The sequence below is a fragment of the Bufo bufo genome, chromosome 6, assembly GCF_905171765.1.
Source record: "Bufo bufo chromosome 6, aBufBuf1.1, whole genome shotgun sequence".
Lineage (NCBI taxonomy): Eukaryota > Metazoa > Chordata > Amphibia > Anura > Bufonidae > Bufo > Bufo bufo.
Genome location: NC_053394.1, coordinates 83,907,094 through 83,923,007, shown reverse-complemented (window position 1 = coordinate 83,923,007; position 15,914 = coordinate 83,907,094). Strand labels below are relative to the sequence as shown.

Sequence of the window (15,914 nt, the reverse complement as noted above, 5' to 3'; positions counted from 1 at the left end):
CAGGTCGTTGTGTGCTCCTAAAAAAGTTCCTGGCAAGGTAACATTGGTATCATCATTTGTTTCTTTATTTCTCACCCATTTATTCATTTCCTTATTCCGTCTGGGTGTCTTTTTTGGCATGGTATTCCGCTCCATATTCCACGGTTGTTCCCAGGTGTAGATATGCCCAGAAACATAATCACTTTGATCTCTGTGCCACTTGGATCTTTTGGTTTCCTCAAGATCTTTGCGCATTTTGTCTAAAAATGCCTGTTTGGCCAAGAACGGATCAATTTCGCTGGTGGACAGAGTAGATTTAAGCTGATGTTCAGTGTCCTGCAGCTTGTTCTTTAATGCCATCATTTCCTTCTGCGAAAATTCAATGTTTAGCAACATGACATCCATCGCATATCTATTAGAGATAGCTTCAAACCGTGTTCTAAAATCACCATCCTGTGAAAACATGTTCGGTTTCAGACGGGATCGCATCCCTCTTGGTATGCGTTTGTTTTTATAATATTGCGCTAATGTAAGCGAGTGTAGCTCAATGGATAACAGCTTCTTGGTAATACTTTCATAATCCCTCTTAATTTTGATGGCAGAGGGAACATTGAGGAAGGCAGCGTCCCCCTCCACATTGCCCATAATCCTCTATATATCCATATATCCATACTGCTGTATGAAAAGACATGTGCGCCAATGTCCATTTGTTGAGGTATAATACCTGGTATAATGGTAGGGTTTGGTGCAGAGCCTTCAATCATAGTTAGATCCATGAAAAAAAAAAAGTCTGGCAGCACTCCCTTCTGGTTCTTTTAGAGGTGCAGGGTGCCCGCGGTAATCCCTCGATTCAGGACGGTAGATAAATAATGAAAATCCGCAGCAATCCTTAAAAATACAAATGTGCTCTTTATTCACACATATCAAGTGACAACATTTCGGTTCTCTCACAGAACCTTTCTCAAGTCAGGTGAAACATAAAGTGCAATAGTGCCAGTATAAATACATAGTGAGGTTGTTATCAATTAATTAATTGACCAATACAATAACATACACTCCCTTTATGGGGATGTTACAAATTTATAGATTAACACCACATGTCAAAGTGAGTAAGGACTGCACAAAATTCAGTCATATATGCCATGTCATTGTAGCTGTGATATTAATTAGAATGCCCTCATGCAAAATGGTGGAAAAGGCAAGTGAAGCACTGTTGGGAGCGGTGACGACAGGCTCGCATGCACGTGACCCGCGCTGAGCGTGCCGACGCTGCATTGACATCAGACAGCGCGGTCATTTGGTCTCCACCTTTGGTGACGTATTGCTGTTATGCACCGCCTAATAGGAGGGGTAAGGGCCGACACATGCGCAGTAGTGAGGCATAGACGCGCAGAACCAGCGTGTGTCTCCGTGGACTAAGACGCCATCCTCCTCGTTCACTCCACAACCCTCCAGCGAGGTATAGTTGTATGTTTGATTTTAAAGCACTATGCACTTTATCATACGCACTATGATTATGGAATGCTTGTAATTAATATCACAGCTACAATGACATAGCATATATGACTGAATTTTGTGCAGTCCTTACTCACTTTGACATGTGGTGTTAATCTATAAATTTGTAACATCCCCATAAAGGGGAGTGTATGTTTTTGTATTGGTCAATTAATTAATTGATAACAACCTCACTATGTATTTAAACTGGCACTATTGCACTTTATGTTTCACCTGACTTGAGAAAGGTTCTGTGAGAGAACCGAAACGTTGTCACTTGATATGTGTGAATAAAGAGCACATTTGTATTTTTAAGGAGTGCTGCGGATTTTCATTATTTATTTTTATATATATATATATATATATATATACACACACATACATACACAGCAAGAAAATGGGACTGCACTCCAAACGGTTCTTCAGTAAAACAGTGTAAGTTTTATTCACCCATATGGTGGCAAAAGCGACGTTTCGGCTCGTACATGAGCCTTTCTCAAGCTATATATACACTCACCTAAAGAATTATTAGGAACACCTGTTCTATTTCTCATTAATGCAATTATCTAGTCAACCAATCACATGGCAGTTGCTTCAATGCATTTAGGGGGATGGTCCTGGTCAAGACAATCTCCTGAACGCCAAACTGAATGTCAGAATGGGAAAGAAAGGTGATTTAAGCAATTTTGAGCGTGGCATGGTTGTTGGTGCCAGACGGGCCGATCTGAGTATTTCACAATCTGCTCAGTTACTGCGATTTTCACGCACAACCATTTCTAGGGTTTACAAAGAATGGTGTGAAAAGGGAAAAACATCCAGTATGCGGCAGTCCTGTGGGCAAAAATGCCTTGTGGATGCTAGAGGTCAGAGGAGAATGGGCCGACTGATTCAAGCTGATAGAAGAGCAACGTTGACTGAAATAACCACTCGTTACAACCGAGGTATGCAGCAAAGCATTTGTGAAGCCACAACACGCACAACCTTGAGGCGGATGGGCTACAACAGCAGAAGACCCCACCGGGTACCACTCATCTCCACTACAAATAGGAAAAAGAGGCTACAATTTGCACGAGCTCACCAAAATTGGACTGTTGAAGACTGGAAAAATGTTGCCTGGTCTGATGAGTCTCGATTTCTGTTGAGACATTCAAATGGTAGAGTCCGAATTTTGCGTAAACAGAATGAGAACATGTATCCATCCTCTGATGGCTACTTCCAGCAGGATAATGCACCATGTCACAAAGCTCGAATCATTTCAAATTGGTTTCTTGAACATGACAATGAGTTCACTGTACTAAAATGGCCCCCACAGTCACCAGATCTCAACCCAATAGAGCATCTTTGGGATGTGGTGGAACGGGAGCTTCGTGCCCTGGATGTGCATCCCTCAAATCTCCATCAACTGCAAGATGCTATCCTATCAATATGGGCCAACATTTCTAAAGAATGCTATCAGCACCTTGTTGAATCAATGCCACGTAGAATTAAGGCAGTTCTGAAGGCAAAAGGGGGTCCAACACTGTATTAGTATGGTGTTCCTAATAATTCTTTAGGCAAGTGTATATATATATCGATTTTTTTTTTCTACCTTCAGCCTGCGCCCACGCTGTACAGGACAACAGCTAGTTGAAAAGGACAACTGAAAGGTGATCTGAAAGGAGAAAAGGTGCACTATGACTACCCCAACTGATTAAGGTAAAGTGCAGCTGCTGAGATCGTTGACAGAACGGTTGATGGCAGACTATAACCGCAGGCAGTGGTGGCTAGCAGATAACACCTGACAAACTGCCAGCCCCTGCTGGGTGGTAGGGGGCCACGGGTTACTCAAGAGTGGGCCGTAGTGAATGTAACCTCCCCATGTAAGCGACTGCAGTGTTTAGATGCCTGCCGAGCACGAAATGACAGAGAACATAGTAGCAGAGCGCATGATGGCATAACGCATAGGGGCAGGCCACAAATCACCATGTATATGTCTGATGCGTGCACAAACTTTAGCAGCAAACCCATGCCCCCCAGCACATGTGGAAAACATTGATGTGCGTTATGTCACTGACTGTAGCGTAGCATCTGGAACTAGCTTCCATTCAAAGCATCCGCGAAGTTAAACTGGAAGACGCAATCTACTTGTGCCCCCAGTGCGCAGCACAAGTAGACCGCACAGTCCCGCCAAACAAACATTGTACAGCAGGAATCAGCGTCGCTGTTAATACCGTATAGTGGGGCACACTTCACCCCCACCCTTGCGTGAGTCACGGCGCCCCGTGCGAGAAATGCACCAATGAGAAAATCGTGACCGAGTCCCTCTGACTCCTGCATCCTAGTCGCAGTACCGCGTGGGTAACCAAAGCGTGGGCTACCGGGCAGACCGCTCCCGTGCAGTGCGTCGCTCCTCCTTACCAAAGGAGCTGACACACCGCCGGCCGGACTGTGAAGTGGACGGGCTGCACGAGCACGCAGCATATACTTACCCAAAGCCGGGACGAACTCTGTAGCGGACTCCTCGCTGCTGGCTGGGACAGATCCTGGTATGAGACTCACTCGTGCTGACTCAGAACCAAACAGGATATGTTGTAATGGAACGTCAGCCTCAGGGGGTGGCGCTAGCTGGGTATAAGTGAGCTGCCGGCGCCCCTCCCACAAATACAGGCCAATGAATCGGCCTTCACACATATAAATATATATTTTTTTTTGTTATATAGCCCAGTCCAGTAACATCTCAGGTGACTGAAAGATTGAAATGTCACATATAGGTAACCAGACATTTGACAAACATTTCCAGTGTCGAGTATATCCAGGGACAGATCGATAAAGCCTCTGACTTTCCTGAGAGATCAGGAACAGATCGATTTTTACATAAATGTACGTCTTTCACCTTGCAATTTTGGACTGTCCAACAGTATTCGCTATAAACTTACAACTAACTTGTTTGCATGAGGAGAAAGAGGATAGCTGACAGTAGTCCAAAATCATCAATCACCAATTGATGATCACCAGTAATGGATGCCTAATAGGGTCTGGCATTACTATTAAATTATCATCAGATCCACCTAAAGGCAAGAGGATCCTCTAACGTAAGGCATACCGGTCATTTAAGGTGACTTTTCAGAATAAGGCCTCATGCACACGACCGTTGTTTTATTCCGTGTCCGTTGTTCCGTTCTTCGTGATTTTCTGCGGACCCATTGACTTTCAATGGGTCCGTTGAAAACTCGGCTAATGCACCGTTTGTCATCCGCATCCGTGATCTGTGGTTCCAGTCCGTCAAAAAAATATAACCTGTCCTATTATTTTTGCGGAAAACAGTTCGCGGACCCATTCAAGTCAATGGAACCGCTAAAAAACATGGAGGCACACAAGATTGTCATCCGCGTCCGCGTCCGTTTTTTTCCTATCATTTGCATGGCAAACCTGTCTTAGATTTTTTTTTACTTTCCTTTATGTCTGGTGATCCTCCAAAAATAAAGGAAGACAAACGGAAACAGAAACGGATCACGGAACAACGGAACCCCATTTTGCGGAACGGAACACAACAACGGTCGTGTGCATGAGGCCTAAGCTGCATTGCCATCTCTTGTTAGCTTTCCCTGATCTAGCAGGTAGAAACTAGCGGCTATGATGTCTCCCATGCACAACATACATAGGAGAAGATGAGAATCAGATCCTATATCACTCTGTACCACATCCTCAGAAGCCTCAACACAAGCATGAAGGACATTATAGAGCAGCGCTGAGCACTGTAGCTGTATCCAGCACTGGGATGAGATAGCAAAATTAATAGAGCCTTCAGCAGAATCACTGTGTGTCTGTGCCTCTGTCTCTCTCCGGCAGCTAACTTCTCCCCTACACCTTCCCTCTCCATAGACTTCTTTGGGCAGTATGTAACTTATTCCTTGATGAGCTGATCTCATCCATCTTATCTCTCAATTTAGCTTTTAATTGAGTAAGGCCTCATGCACATGACCATATGTATTTTGTAGTCCACGAGTTGCCCATGTTGCATCTGCATTTTTGTGCGGACCCATTTACTTCAGTGACAGGTGTAGGACATGTTCTCTTTGTGGAACGGACATATGAATGTGGAAAGCGCACGGATCATGGGTCCACAAAGAATGCAGACGGCACACGGACTGCATCCGTATTTTGCGAGTCTGTGGTTTGCAGATCGGAAAACAGACACAACGGTTGTGTGCATGGGGCCTAAGAATGTTCAGTGCAAGAGGAGGAGAAGAATGGCGTATTAGTGGAGAAAGAGGCATTTTCTCTAATAAGAGGTTAAATAAGTTTCTTATATTTGCTTGTACTATTGGTTTATGCAAGGGTTACTAAGAGTACAGTGCTTGTTCAATGTGCAAGACATTTCAGTATGCAAATGCCCTGGTGATGTAGCAGAGGTCACACTGCTAAGGGTAAATAACCATGTTTGGGAAAGTAAACAGTCCCGCTGTAACTGGGCTTATAAATGCAGATTGCCTTATACCTACAGCGTTTTGTAGAGACCTCTTGAGGCACTTCATTTCCAGACTGGAGTGTAATATAAGAGTACTTTCTCACTGGCGGCAGAGGATTCCGTCAAAACGTATGACAAATGCCGGATCCGTCAAAACGTATGACAAATGCATTGCGGCCTGAACATACGCATATTTTTTTCAAATTTTTTGCGGCCTGAACATGCGCAGACCGCAATGCCGGATCCGTTTTGCCGGAACACTCGGGGCTGGATCCGGCATTAATGCAGGTCAATGGGAAAAAATGCCGGATCCAGCATTCCGGCAAGCGTTCCGGAATTTTGGACGGAGATAAAACCGCAGCATGTTGCAGTATTATCTCGGTCCTGAAAAGTCAAAAAGACTGAATTGAAGACATCCTGATGCATCCTGAACGGATTGCTCTCCATTCAGAATGCATGGGGATAAATCTGATCAGTTCTTTTCTGGTATTGAGCCCCTAGGGCGGAACTCTATGCCGGAAAAGAATAACGCTAGTGTGAAAGTACCCTAAGGTGTATTTATTATGATCACATTTGTACATGGTAATAGTAGTGCAGCTGCAGTGGTAATCACATGTACAAATATAGTACTGGCCACTTCTTGTTTACAAAGCTGTGGCACAGATGTGCGACCTAAATGAAGACCTTATCCTCCTATATTTGTCTTTAGTCTAGATGTCACGCTCATCAAGGCTGTGGTCGACCTCCAGTGATATTATCATATGTGCATCGGCTTTAGGGAGAAATGAGATCACCCATGATGCATTACCAATTGCTCCACAATGTAATCAGTCTTCTCTTGAACATTAAACGAAAATAAATATCACAAAGGCCTTTGTATGATATGATATGATAAGAGTTTACAAAGCTGAAAATGTCCTAGGGTATCATTAAAGATGGAGTACCAGCACTGACCAGGTAAGAATGCTATAGACAGCTATGGTTTTACTGCAGAGGACTTCCTCATGTCATTAGGATGCCATATTTTAGTATCCATCTGATGACTGTTCATAAGATGCCAAGGACAGTAAATCAACAACGTCGACCATTGGTCTTCTACAACACACCTCTCTCTAAGGATAGCGTATTTCGAGCCAAGTTTACTATCACTGATAAGACAGCACATGACAGAGGTTGCAAAGTGCGTTGTCCAGAGCTCCCCTACCCACGTAGCAGTCAGTGTCATTTTTGAGCATTTGTTTACACGGACAAGGATGAGGCTGTGACGAGCCTCCATCATATAGAAACTGTAATATATTTTGAGGAATGCCTTGACCATAAAGTTCCTTGAACTCCCAGCCTTTGTCTTTTATTTTATGGTGACTTGGGGATATATAACCTAACAGAATTATTTTTGGCGTGTTAAAAAGCAAAGTCCGAAGACAGGAAATGTCAGTAACCTTTAAGTCATCAACGTTGGAGTCGTTCAGTGACGGTGGAATGACTTCACCAAGAAAAGCAAACAATATAAACTATTCTGCTTTGCTAAAACCTCTTCACAAATAGCCGCATACATAGTTGTAAGTTAACTTGGTTGATTGTTTAGGGACAGTTTAAAGGTTGGCGGAGACCTCCTGGTCAGACGTGTAGGTGATGAGAATATATCTATGTAACATCAAGTGAGCAAGTTGTCTATGGATCAGAATAGAATTGGAATGGGAATCAATCTTGAACGAGCTTTGAACGTGGCATGGTCATTGGTGCTAGATTAGCCTGGTCCATTATTTCAAACTGCCAGCTTTTTTTTTGTTGTTTTTTTTTTCATGCAATGGTGTCTTGGCTATAGAGACAATGGTGTGATCAAGGAAAAACATCCAGCAAAAGTGTATCTTGTGGATGTAGACAACTTGTCGACGTCAAGATTCGCTCTGACGAACAGTCAATTAAACCACTGTCGAATGCAACTCTGTTGCCGTAGCTTCCTCATTGTTCCTTAGCACGGATGGACTATAACAGTAGATGACTAGTTTGAGGGGAAATGAAAAGCGAGACTCCAGTGAGCAAAGGAGCACAAAATTGCCTAGTGAGCTGACGCCCAGGGGGCCACCCGAGCCCTCCTTATGGCTGCTGGCTAGGTACATAATGATCTGATTCTCTCAACCTTAATTAATGCTAGTAGCATCAGACAGGCGGCCCCAGGTCCCTCCATTGATATAGAAGTCCAATTGTAATTTTTTACAGTTGTACCATGGGAAGGCAATGATAATGGCAGGTAAGAGATTTCTTTATTGACCTACAGTATGATAATGAATAAACATGTCTTAGGTACTGTAAATTCTCCAGGCTGCATCACATGGATGAATTATTTGCCTGGTATTTGACATTCCCAGATCTCAACCACACTTAAAAGAAGATATATTCTATTATTTTAATGGAAGGGAAGGCAGGAACATGAGTATAACCAGTGCACTAGTGGGTGATAAATGATATCACTTTGGCCTACAAATTAATCATAAGATACTGAACTTACCTGCAAGTTAAAAAATACAAAATATGGGCTGGTATGAGTATATAGGTGGACATCTAAAAAGAGTCTTGCCTTAGCCCTGTGTCTTACCAACGTCCATCCTATGAGGGCTAGCCTACGTCTTCTGTGTTACAGTGACTTGGGTGATTGACTTCCTCTGACCTATTTAACCCCTTAATGTACAATCACATACGTCATCAGCGTTCAAGGGGTTGTACCGAGTGAGCTCACATGTCCTATCTTTTGCGGAGAGGAGGCACGCATTGGAAGCCCAAGGACACGTCTTATCTTTTGCCGTATTTTGCGGATTACAGACCCGTAGAAGTCGATATTTGCGGTCCGCAGCATGGGCATGGCGACCATAGGGTTGTGTGAATGAGCCACAAAAAAAATACAACTTGTTCCAAAAAAATAAGCTCTTGTATGGCTATGTGAATGAACCAAATAAAAAAAGATGTGGCTCCTAGAAGGTAGGAAGGAAAAAAGGAAAACGCCAAAACAATAATGGGCTTGGTTCTTAAGGGGTTGTCCCATTTTGGCCTTTCATGGCTGAGGTGAGAATAACTCACAGTAAGGGGTAACCAGAGATACGGAAATTGCCCACTGGGCGGCGCTGTGCTGGTTATGTAACTTCCATAGCAGTGAATGGGAGCCGTATAAACGCTTTTTCCGTAACTCTGCCATGAAAGGCTGAGATGGGACAGGCCCTTTAACATGGTTTCCTTCCAAAGAATGAGGTGTTATTATAGTCTGTTCTCCAAGAAAGTAGGAGCTATTATGTGTTATTTCATGGATGACATCTTCTGTGCATTGTAATCTATGGGACAACTGCCCAAAATTGCAGTGAAAACAAGTCAGTTTTGGGTGGCATTGAAGCAGACATGTACCGACCGATTCCAACTCAGGCTCATAAATGAAATTACAAATAATTATTTATAATTAATGTTCTATAATTAGTTTTTATAAATGCAAAGCCTTTTGCACATTTACTTTTTAGAAATGTTAATCATACAAATATGTTCTCTCAATCTAAGGAACCTGTGACTGCGGCTTCATGAAATCCATCTCAGAAAGTTCTGGCCTTGATTAAAGGTCTTCTTAAGGCCTCATGCACACCACCATTGTTCTGGTCCGCATCCGAGCAGCAGTTTTTGCGGCTCGGGTGCGGACCCATTCACTTCAATGGGGCCGCAAAACTACGTGTGCTGTCCGCATCCGTTGCTCCGTTCCGTGGCCCCGCCAAAAAATATATAACATGTCCTATTCTTGTCTGTTTTGCGGACAAGAATAGGCATTTATACAATGGGCTGCCTGTTCCGTTCCGCAAATTGCGGAAGGCACCTGGGCAGCTTCCGTGTTTTGCAGATCCGCAATTTTCGGACCGCAAAAAAACGGAACAGTAGTGTTTATGAGGCCTAAAGAGAGTATTGGAGAGTTTTCATTGTATAAGATTTCACATGTAACGGTTTCACTTTACAGTTTAAAGAGGACCTGTCACCACTCCTGACATGCCTGTTTTTAGGGCCGGTTTTAGAGAAAATGTGGCCTTGGGCAAAATTGAAAGTGGGGCCCCAAATCCTGAAATATTGGACTAGCAGTCTGACAGAACTTTGTAGGCACAGACAGCGGTTGTAACCACAGTAGCTTATTGCAGAATCCAACATCATCTCTCTTTAGCCTTTCCACTGTAAGACCTTGTTCAAACCTCAGTTTTTTGATCAGTTATTTCCATCAGTTATTGTGAGCCAAAACCAGGTGTGAGTCAGAAACACAGAACAGGAGCAGATCTTTTCATTATACCTTATGTCTGTGTAGCCTCCACTCCTGGTTTTGGCTCATAATCCCTGAGAAAAATAACTGACATGTGAACAAGGCCTTTGGGTATGTTCACACAGAATATTTTCTGTGCTTAAAAAAACCTAAAGCAGAATCTGCATCAGTTTTTTTTTGGATGTGTTTTTTTCTGACGCATTTTATAAAACACTTTTTGATGCAGTTTTGGCATGGATTTTCATTCCTTCCCATTTTCAATGGGAATTCTGGACATGGACCCCGCATTATGAATGGCCAGGGCACTTCTTTTTTTTCCATGGTGCAGTTTATAAAACCCAGAAGCTGAAAAAAAAGGGTTGTCCCATCCGGGCCCCTGAAGTGAAGGGAGGGCACAATGTGCATGCACGGTCATCCTCCATTATGCTATGAGTGCTCTGAAAATAGCTTATCACTGGCAATTCCATAGAAGTGAATGGAGATAATGCTGCATATGCACACTGTTATGGGGGACCTGTGGATGACACACTGTTATGGGGGACCTGTGGATGACACACTGTTATGGGGGACCTGTGGATGACACACTGTTATGGGGGACCTGTGGATGACACACTGTTATGGGGGACCTGTGGATGACACACTGTTATGGGGGACCTGTGGATGACACACTGTTATGGGGGACCTGTGGATGACACACTGTTATGGGGGACCTGTGGATGACACACTGTTATGGGGGACCTGTGGATGACACACTGTTATGGGGGACCTGTGGATGACACACTGTTATGGGGGACCTGTGGATGACACACTGTTATGGGGGACCTGTGGATGACACACTGTTATGGGGGACCTGTGGATGACACACTGTTATGGGGGACCTGTGGATGACACACTGTTATGGGGGACCTGTGGATGACACACTGTTATGGGGACCTGTGGATGACACACTGTTATGGGGGACCTGTGGATGACACACTGTTATGGGGGACCTGTGGATGACACACTGTTATGGGGGACCTGTGGATGACACACTGTTATGGGGGACCTGTGGATGACACACTGTTATGGGGGACCTGTGGATGACACACTGTTATGGGGGACCTGTGGATGACACACTGTTATGGGGGACCTGTGGATGACACACTGTTATGGGGTGGGGGACCTGTGGATGACACACTGTTATGGGGGACCTGTGGATGACACACTGTTATGGGGGACCTGTGGATGACACACTGTTATGGGGGACCTGTGGATGACACACTGTTATGGGGGACCTGTGGATGACACACTGTTATGGGGGACCTGTGGATGACACACTGTTATGGGGGACCTGTGGATGACACACTGTTATGGGGGACCTGTGGATGACACACTGTTATGGGGGACCTGTGGATGACACACTGTTATGGGGGACCTGTGGATGACACACTGTTATGGGGGACCTGTGGATGACACACTGTTATGGGGGACGTGTGGATGACACACTGTTATGGGGGACCTGTGGATGACACACTGTTATGGGGGACCTGTGGATGACACACTGTTATGGGGGACCTGTGGATGACACACTGTTATGGAGGATCTGTGGATCACACTGTTATGAGGGATCTATGGATGACACTCTGTAATGGGGACCTGTGGATGACACTCTGTAATGGGGACCTGTGGATGACACTGTTATGGGGTACCTGTGGATGACACACTGTTATGGGGGACCTGTGGATGACACACTGTAATGGGGGACCTGTGGATGACACACTGTTATGGGGTACCTGTGGATGACACACTGTAATGGGGGACCTGTGGATGACACTGTTTTGGTGTACCTGTGGATGACACACTGTAATGGGGGACCTGTGGATGACACTGTTATGGGGTACCTGTGGATGAGACACTGTAATGGGGGACCTGTGGATGACACACTGTTATGGGGGATCTGTGGATGACACTGTTATGGGGGGGGGGGATCTGTGGATGACACTGTTATGGGGATCTTTGAAGGACACACTGTTATGGGGGATCTGGCTGTGATACGGCCTCAATGTGTGACATAGCTTTACAGATTCCTTTATTAGCAGCCCTGGTCTGCTCTCCCCAAGTACTGAAAAAAAAGGAGAAAAAAAAAAACCACAGCTAATTTGGACTCAGGTTCTTAATCTATACTTCAACGCCTGCCCCCTCTTCCATTAACAATGCAGAGCACCTAAACAATGCCATCTTCATTACTTTAACTAGAGCCCTCTATTGCCCAGACAGCCATGCGGTAATTGAACGCAGCGTGGCCACGTCACAAGCACCACACGAGCATGCCGTTTGGTTGTGCCCTGGAGTCACACGGAGGCCACAGGACACAAGGAGCTCAGACAGGGGCACAGGGAGCTTACATCCGAAACACAAAGAGCACACACAGTGGGCATAGGGAGCGCACACAGGGGGTACAGGGAGCTCACACGGGGAGGGGGGCACAAGAAGCACACACAGCAGGCACATGGATCACACACAGGCAGCACACACAGGGGACACGGGGAGCTCACATAGCGGGCACAGGAAGCACACACAGGGAGCGCACACATGGAGCACACACAGGGGGCACAAGGAGCTCACAGCATGCACAGGGAGCACACACTGGGGGCACAGGGAGCATACAGGAGGGGGCACAGGGAGCACACAGGAGGGGGCACAGGAAGCACACGCAAGTTCAGGCAAAGAATGGGGGCGGAGCTATGCTAGCTCCGCCCACACGGAACTTCCTGATGGCGGTCACTGGGCTGTCACTGAGGTCTGGTGAGACGGGGAGACGGAGCCGGATGGGAACAGCAGCCGTGACTGTTCTTACAGAGGAAAATAAAGGAATTAAATACAAAAATAAATAAAAATCACACACTCGGCCCACCTAAGTATCTAACAGCAGGGGGCCCCTTTCGGAGAGGGGGCCCTGGGCAATTGCCCTGTTTGCCCCCCCTAACGCCGGCCCTGCCTGTTTTAATAGCTTTATGCATTCCCCATGTAATAATTCTGGAGCATCTATTCTTATGGCTCTATGTTGTGCCGCTCCTTTATTATTTGCACTAGAAATTATGAATGAATTGCTAGCAGTCTGCAGTAAGGGTACAGAGGGGAGGTTACCAGTTGGGGGGGGGGGGGTGTACCTGCACAGACTGGCAATGGCAGCACTGATTAGATAGAGTCAGTCTGTGCAGGTACACCCCCCCCCCCCCAACTAGTAACCTCCCCTCTGTACCCTTACTGCAGACTGCTAGCAATTCATTCATAACTTCTAGTAGAAATAATAAAGGAATGGCACAACATAGAGCCATAAGAATAGATGCTCCAGAATTGTTATTACATGGGGAATGCATGAAGCTATTAAAACAGGAATGTCAGGAGTGGTGAAAGGTCCTCTTTAAGTAATGTGCATTACTGATCTTCAGACTTTTGCTTATCACATTGACCTATGAAGTCAATGTAATCTTCGGCTAGAGGAGCCTTATTTATACTGTAGATTCGGTGGAGTACTCTCGTACGGACTAGTCACTTTAATGGTATCCACACATGTTGGCTGAATTAAATTTAATGAATGAAATTAGTGAGTGGAGAAGGCTACATGTGTAATTCACATTCATTATTTTCACACAGGAGCAATTAAAGAAGTCCACGAATGTGGTGTACCAATCCCACCATGTCAGCAGAAACAAGAGAGGTCAAGTTGTTGGTACCAGAGGAGGCTTCCGCGGGTGCACTGTTTGGTTAACAGGTATGATAACCTTGCCTGCGATTCATGGGATTATGGGATTAGTAGTTTAGTCGCCTAGAAAAAGGAACTTTTGGGTATTGATTAACAAGTACAGAGTGCTGCTGCATTGTGTTTGTTTTTGCTTTAGCCATGGTGACTTAAAGGGGTTCTCCTTTTTTTGGCTATGAAAAGCTTATACACACTAGTGCCAACCAGGCTGCGCGCTGCCTGTATGTTATATATGCACTGTGTGAATCATTTTCCATATACTGCTAGGCCACAGTGATTAACTGTTTTAAAATCAGAGCTTCACGCTGCCCCCCCGACATGTTTCGCCGTATCACGGCGTCTTCAGGGGTTAGGGCAGAGTCTGCCCTAACCCCTGAAGACGCCGTGATACGGCGAAACATGTCGGGGGGCAGCGTGAAGCTCTGATTTTAAAACAGTTAATCACTGTGGCCTAGCAGTATATGGAAAATGATTCACACAGTGCATATATAACATACAGGCAGCGCGCAGCCTGGTTGGCACTAGTGTGTATAAACCTAGCAGAAGGTTAACCTAGCCAGGTGACAATCCTGACAAGGTGGTTTAAGCAGAATAAAAAGGCCAGTGATACTGGAAGTTTTAATTAACCAGTTATTTACACCAGTAATATTAAATAATAGTGATTAAAAGTTAAGTCTTAGCTAAGTAGGTAGGTGTAGGGAAAAATTGGTGTAATTTACTCCAATAGGACATCAGTAGTAGTGAATGTTGGTTAACACACCATATCCCTGCTCTTAAAGGGAAAGTACAGCAATTGTAATCTAGAAACTACACCCCTCAAGGTATTCAAAACAGTTTTTACAAACTTTAACCTTTTAGGTCTTCCACAAGACTTCATGGCAAATGGACATAAAATGTAAGAATTTAGATTTTTTGGAAAATTTTCCAATATAATCTATTTTTCCTGGAAAAAAAACAAGGGTTAACTGCCAAACAAAACTCAAAATGGGTTGCCCTGATTCTGTAGTTTGCAGAAACACCCCATATGTGGTCGTAAACTACTGTTTGGCCAAACGGGAGGACATGGAAGGAGGGGAACGCCATATGGGTTTTGGAAGGCAGATTTTACAGGACTGGTTTTGTTTATACCATGTCCCATTTGAAGCCCCCCGTTGCACCCCTAGAATAGAAATTCCAAAAAAGTGACTCCATCTAAGAAAGTACACCCTTCAAGGTATTCAAAACTGGGTTTACAAACTTTGTTAACCCTTTAGGTGTTCCACAAGAGTTAATGGCAGATGGAGAAACAATTTTGAAATTTCAATTTTTTGGAAAATTTTCCATTTTAACCCATTTTTTCCAGTAATAATGTAAGGGTTAACTGCCAAACAAAACTCAATATGGGTTGCCCTGATTCTGTAGTTTGCAAAAACACCCCATATGTGGTCGTAAACTACTGTTTGGCCAAACGGGAGGACATAGAAGGAGGGGAACGCCATATGGGTTTTGGAAGGCAGATTTTACAGGACTGGTTTTGTTTATACCATGTCCCATTTGAAGCCCCCCGTTGCACCCCTAGAATAGAAATTCCAAAAAAGTGACTCCATCTAAGAAAGTACACCCCTCAAGGTATTCAAAACTGGGTTTACAAACTTTGTTAACCCTTTAGGTGTTCCACAAGAGTTAATGGCATATGGAGAAACAATTTTGAAATTTCTATTTTTTGGAAAATTTTCCATTTTAAGTCTTAGGCCCCTTTCACACGAGCGGGTATTCCGCGCGGATGCGATGCGGGAGGTGAACGCATTGCACCCGCACTGAATACAGACCCATTCATTTCTATGGGGCTGTTCACATGAGTGGTGATTTTCACACATCACTTGTGCGTTGCGTGAAAATCGCAGCATGCTCCTCTTTGTGCGTTTTTCACCTAACGCAGGCCCCATAGAAATGAATGGGGTTACGTGAAAATCGCAAGCATCCGCAAGCAAGTGCGG

General features: G+C 44.7%; 1 protein-coding gene across 2 annotated transcripts in view; it reads left to right on the top strand.

The window, feature by feature from the left end:
* Positions 1 to 15,914, top strand: part of PAPSS2 (3'-phosphoadenosine 5'-phosphosulfate synthase 2) — a 103,141-nt gene that overhangs the window by 39,432 nt on the left and 47,795 nt on the right. For both annotated transcript variants that reach the window (XM_040437387.1, XM_040437386.1), the window contains exon 2: positions 13,833 to 13,950. In XM_040437387.1, coding sequence (XP_040293321.1) covers positions 13,833 to 13,950 — 118 coding nt within the window. The remainder of the gene's footprint in view (positions 1 to 13,832; positions 13,951 to 15,914) is intronic.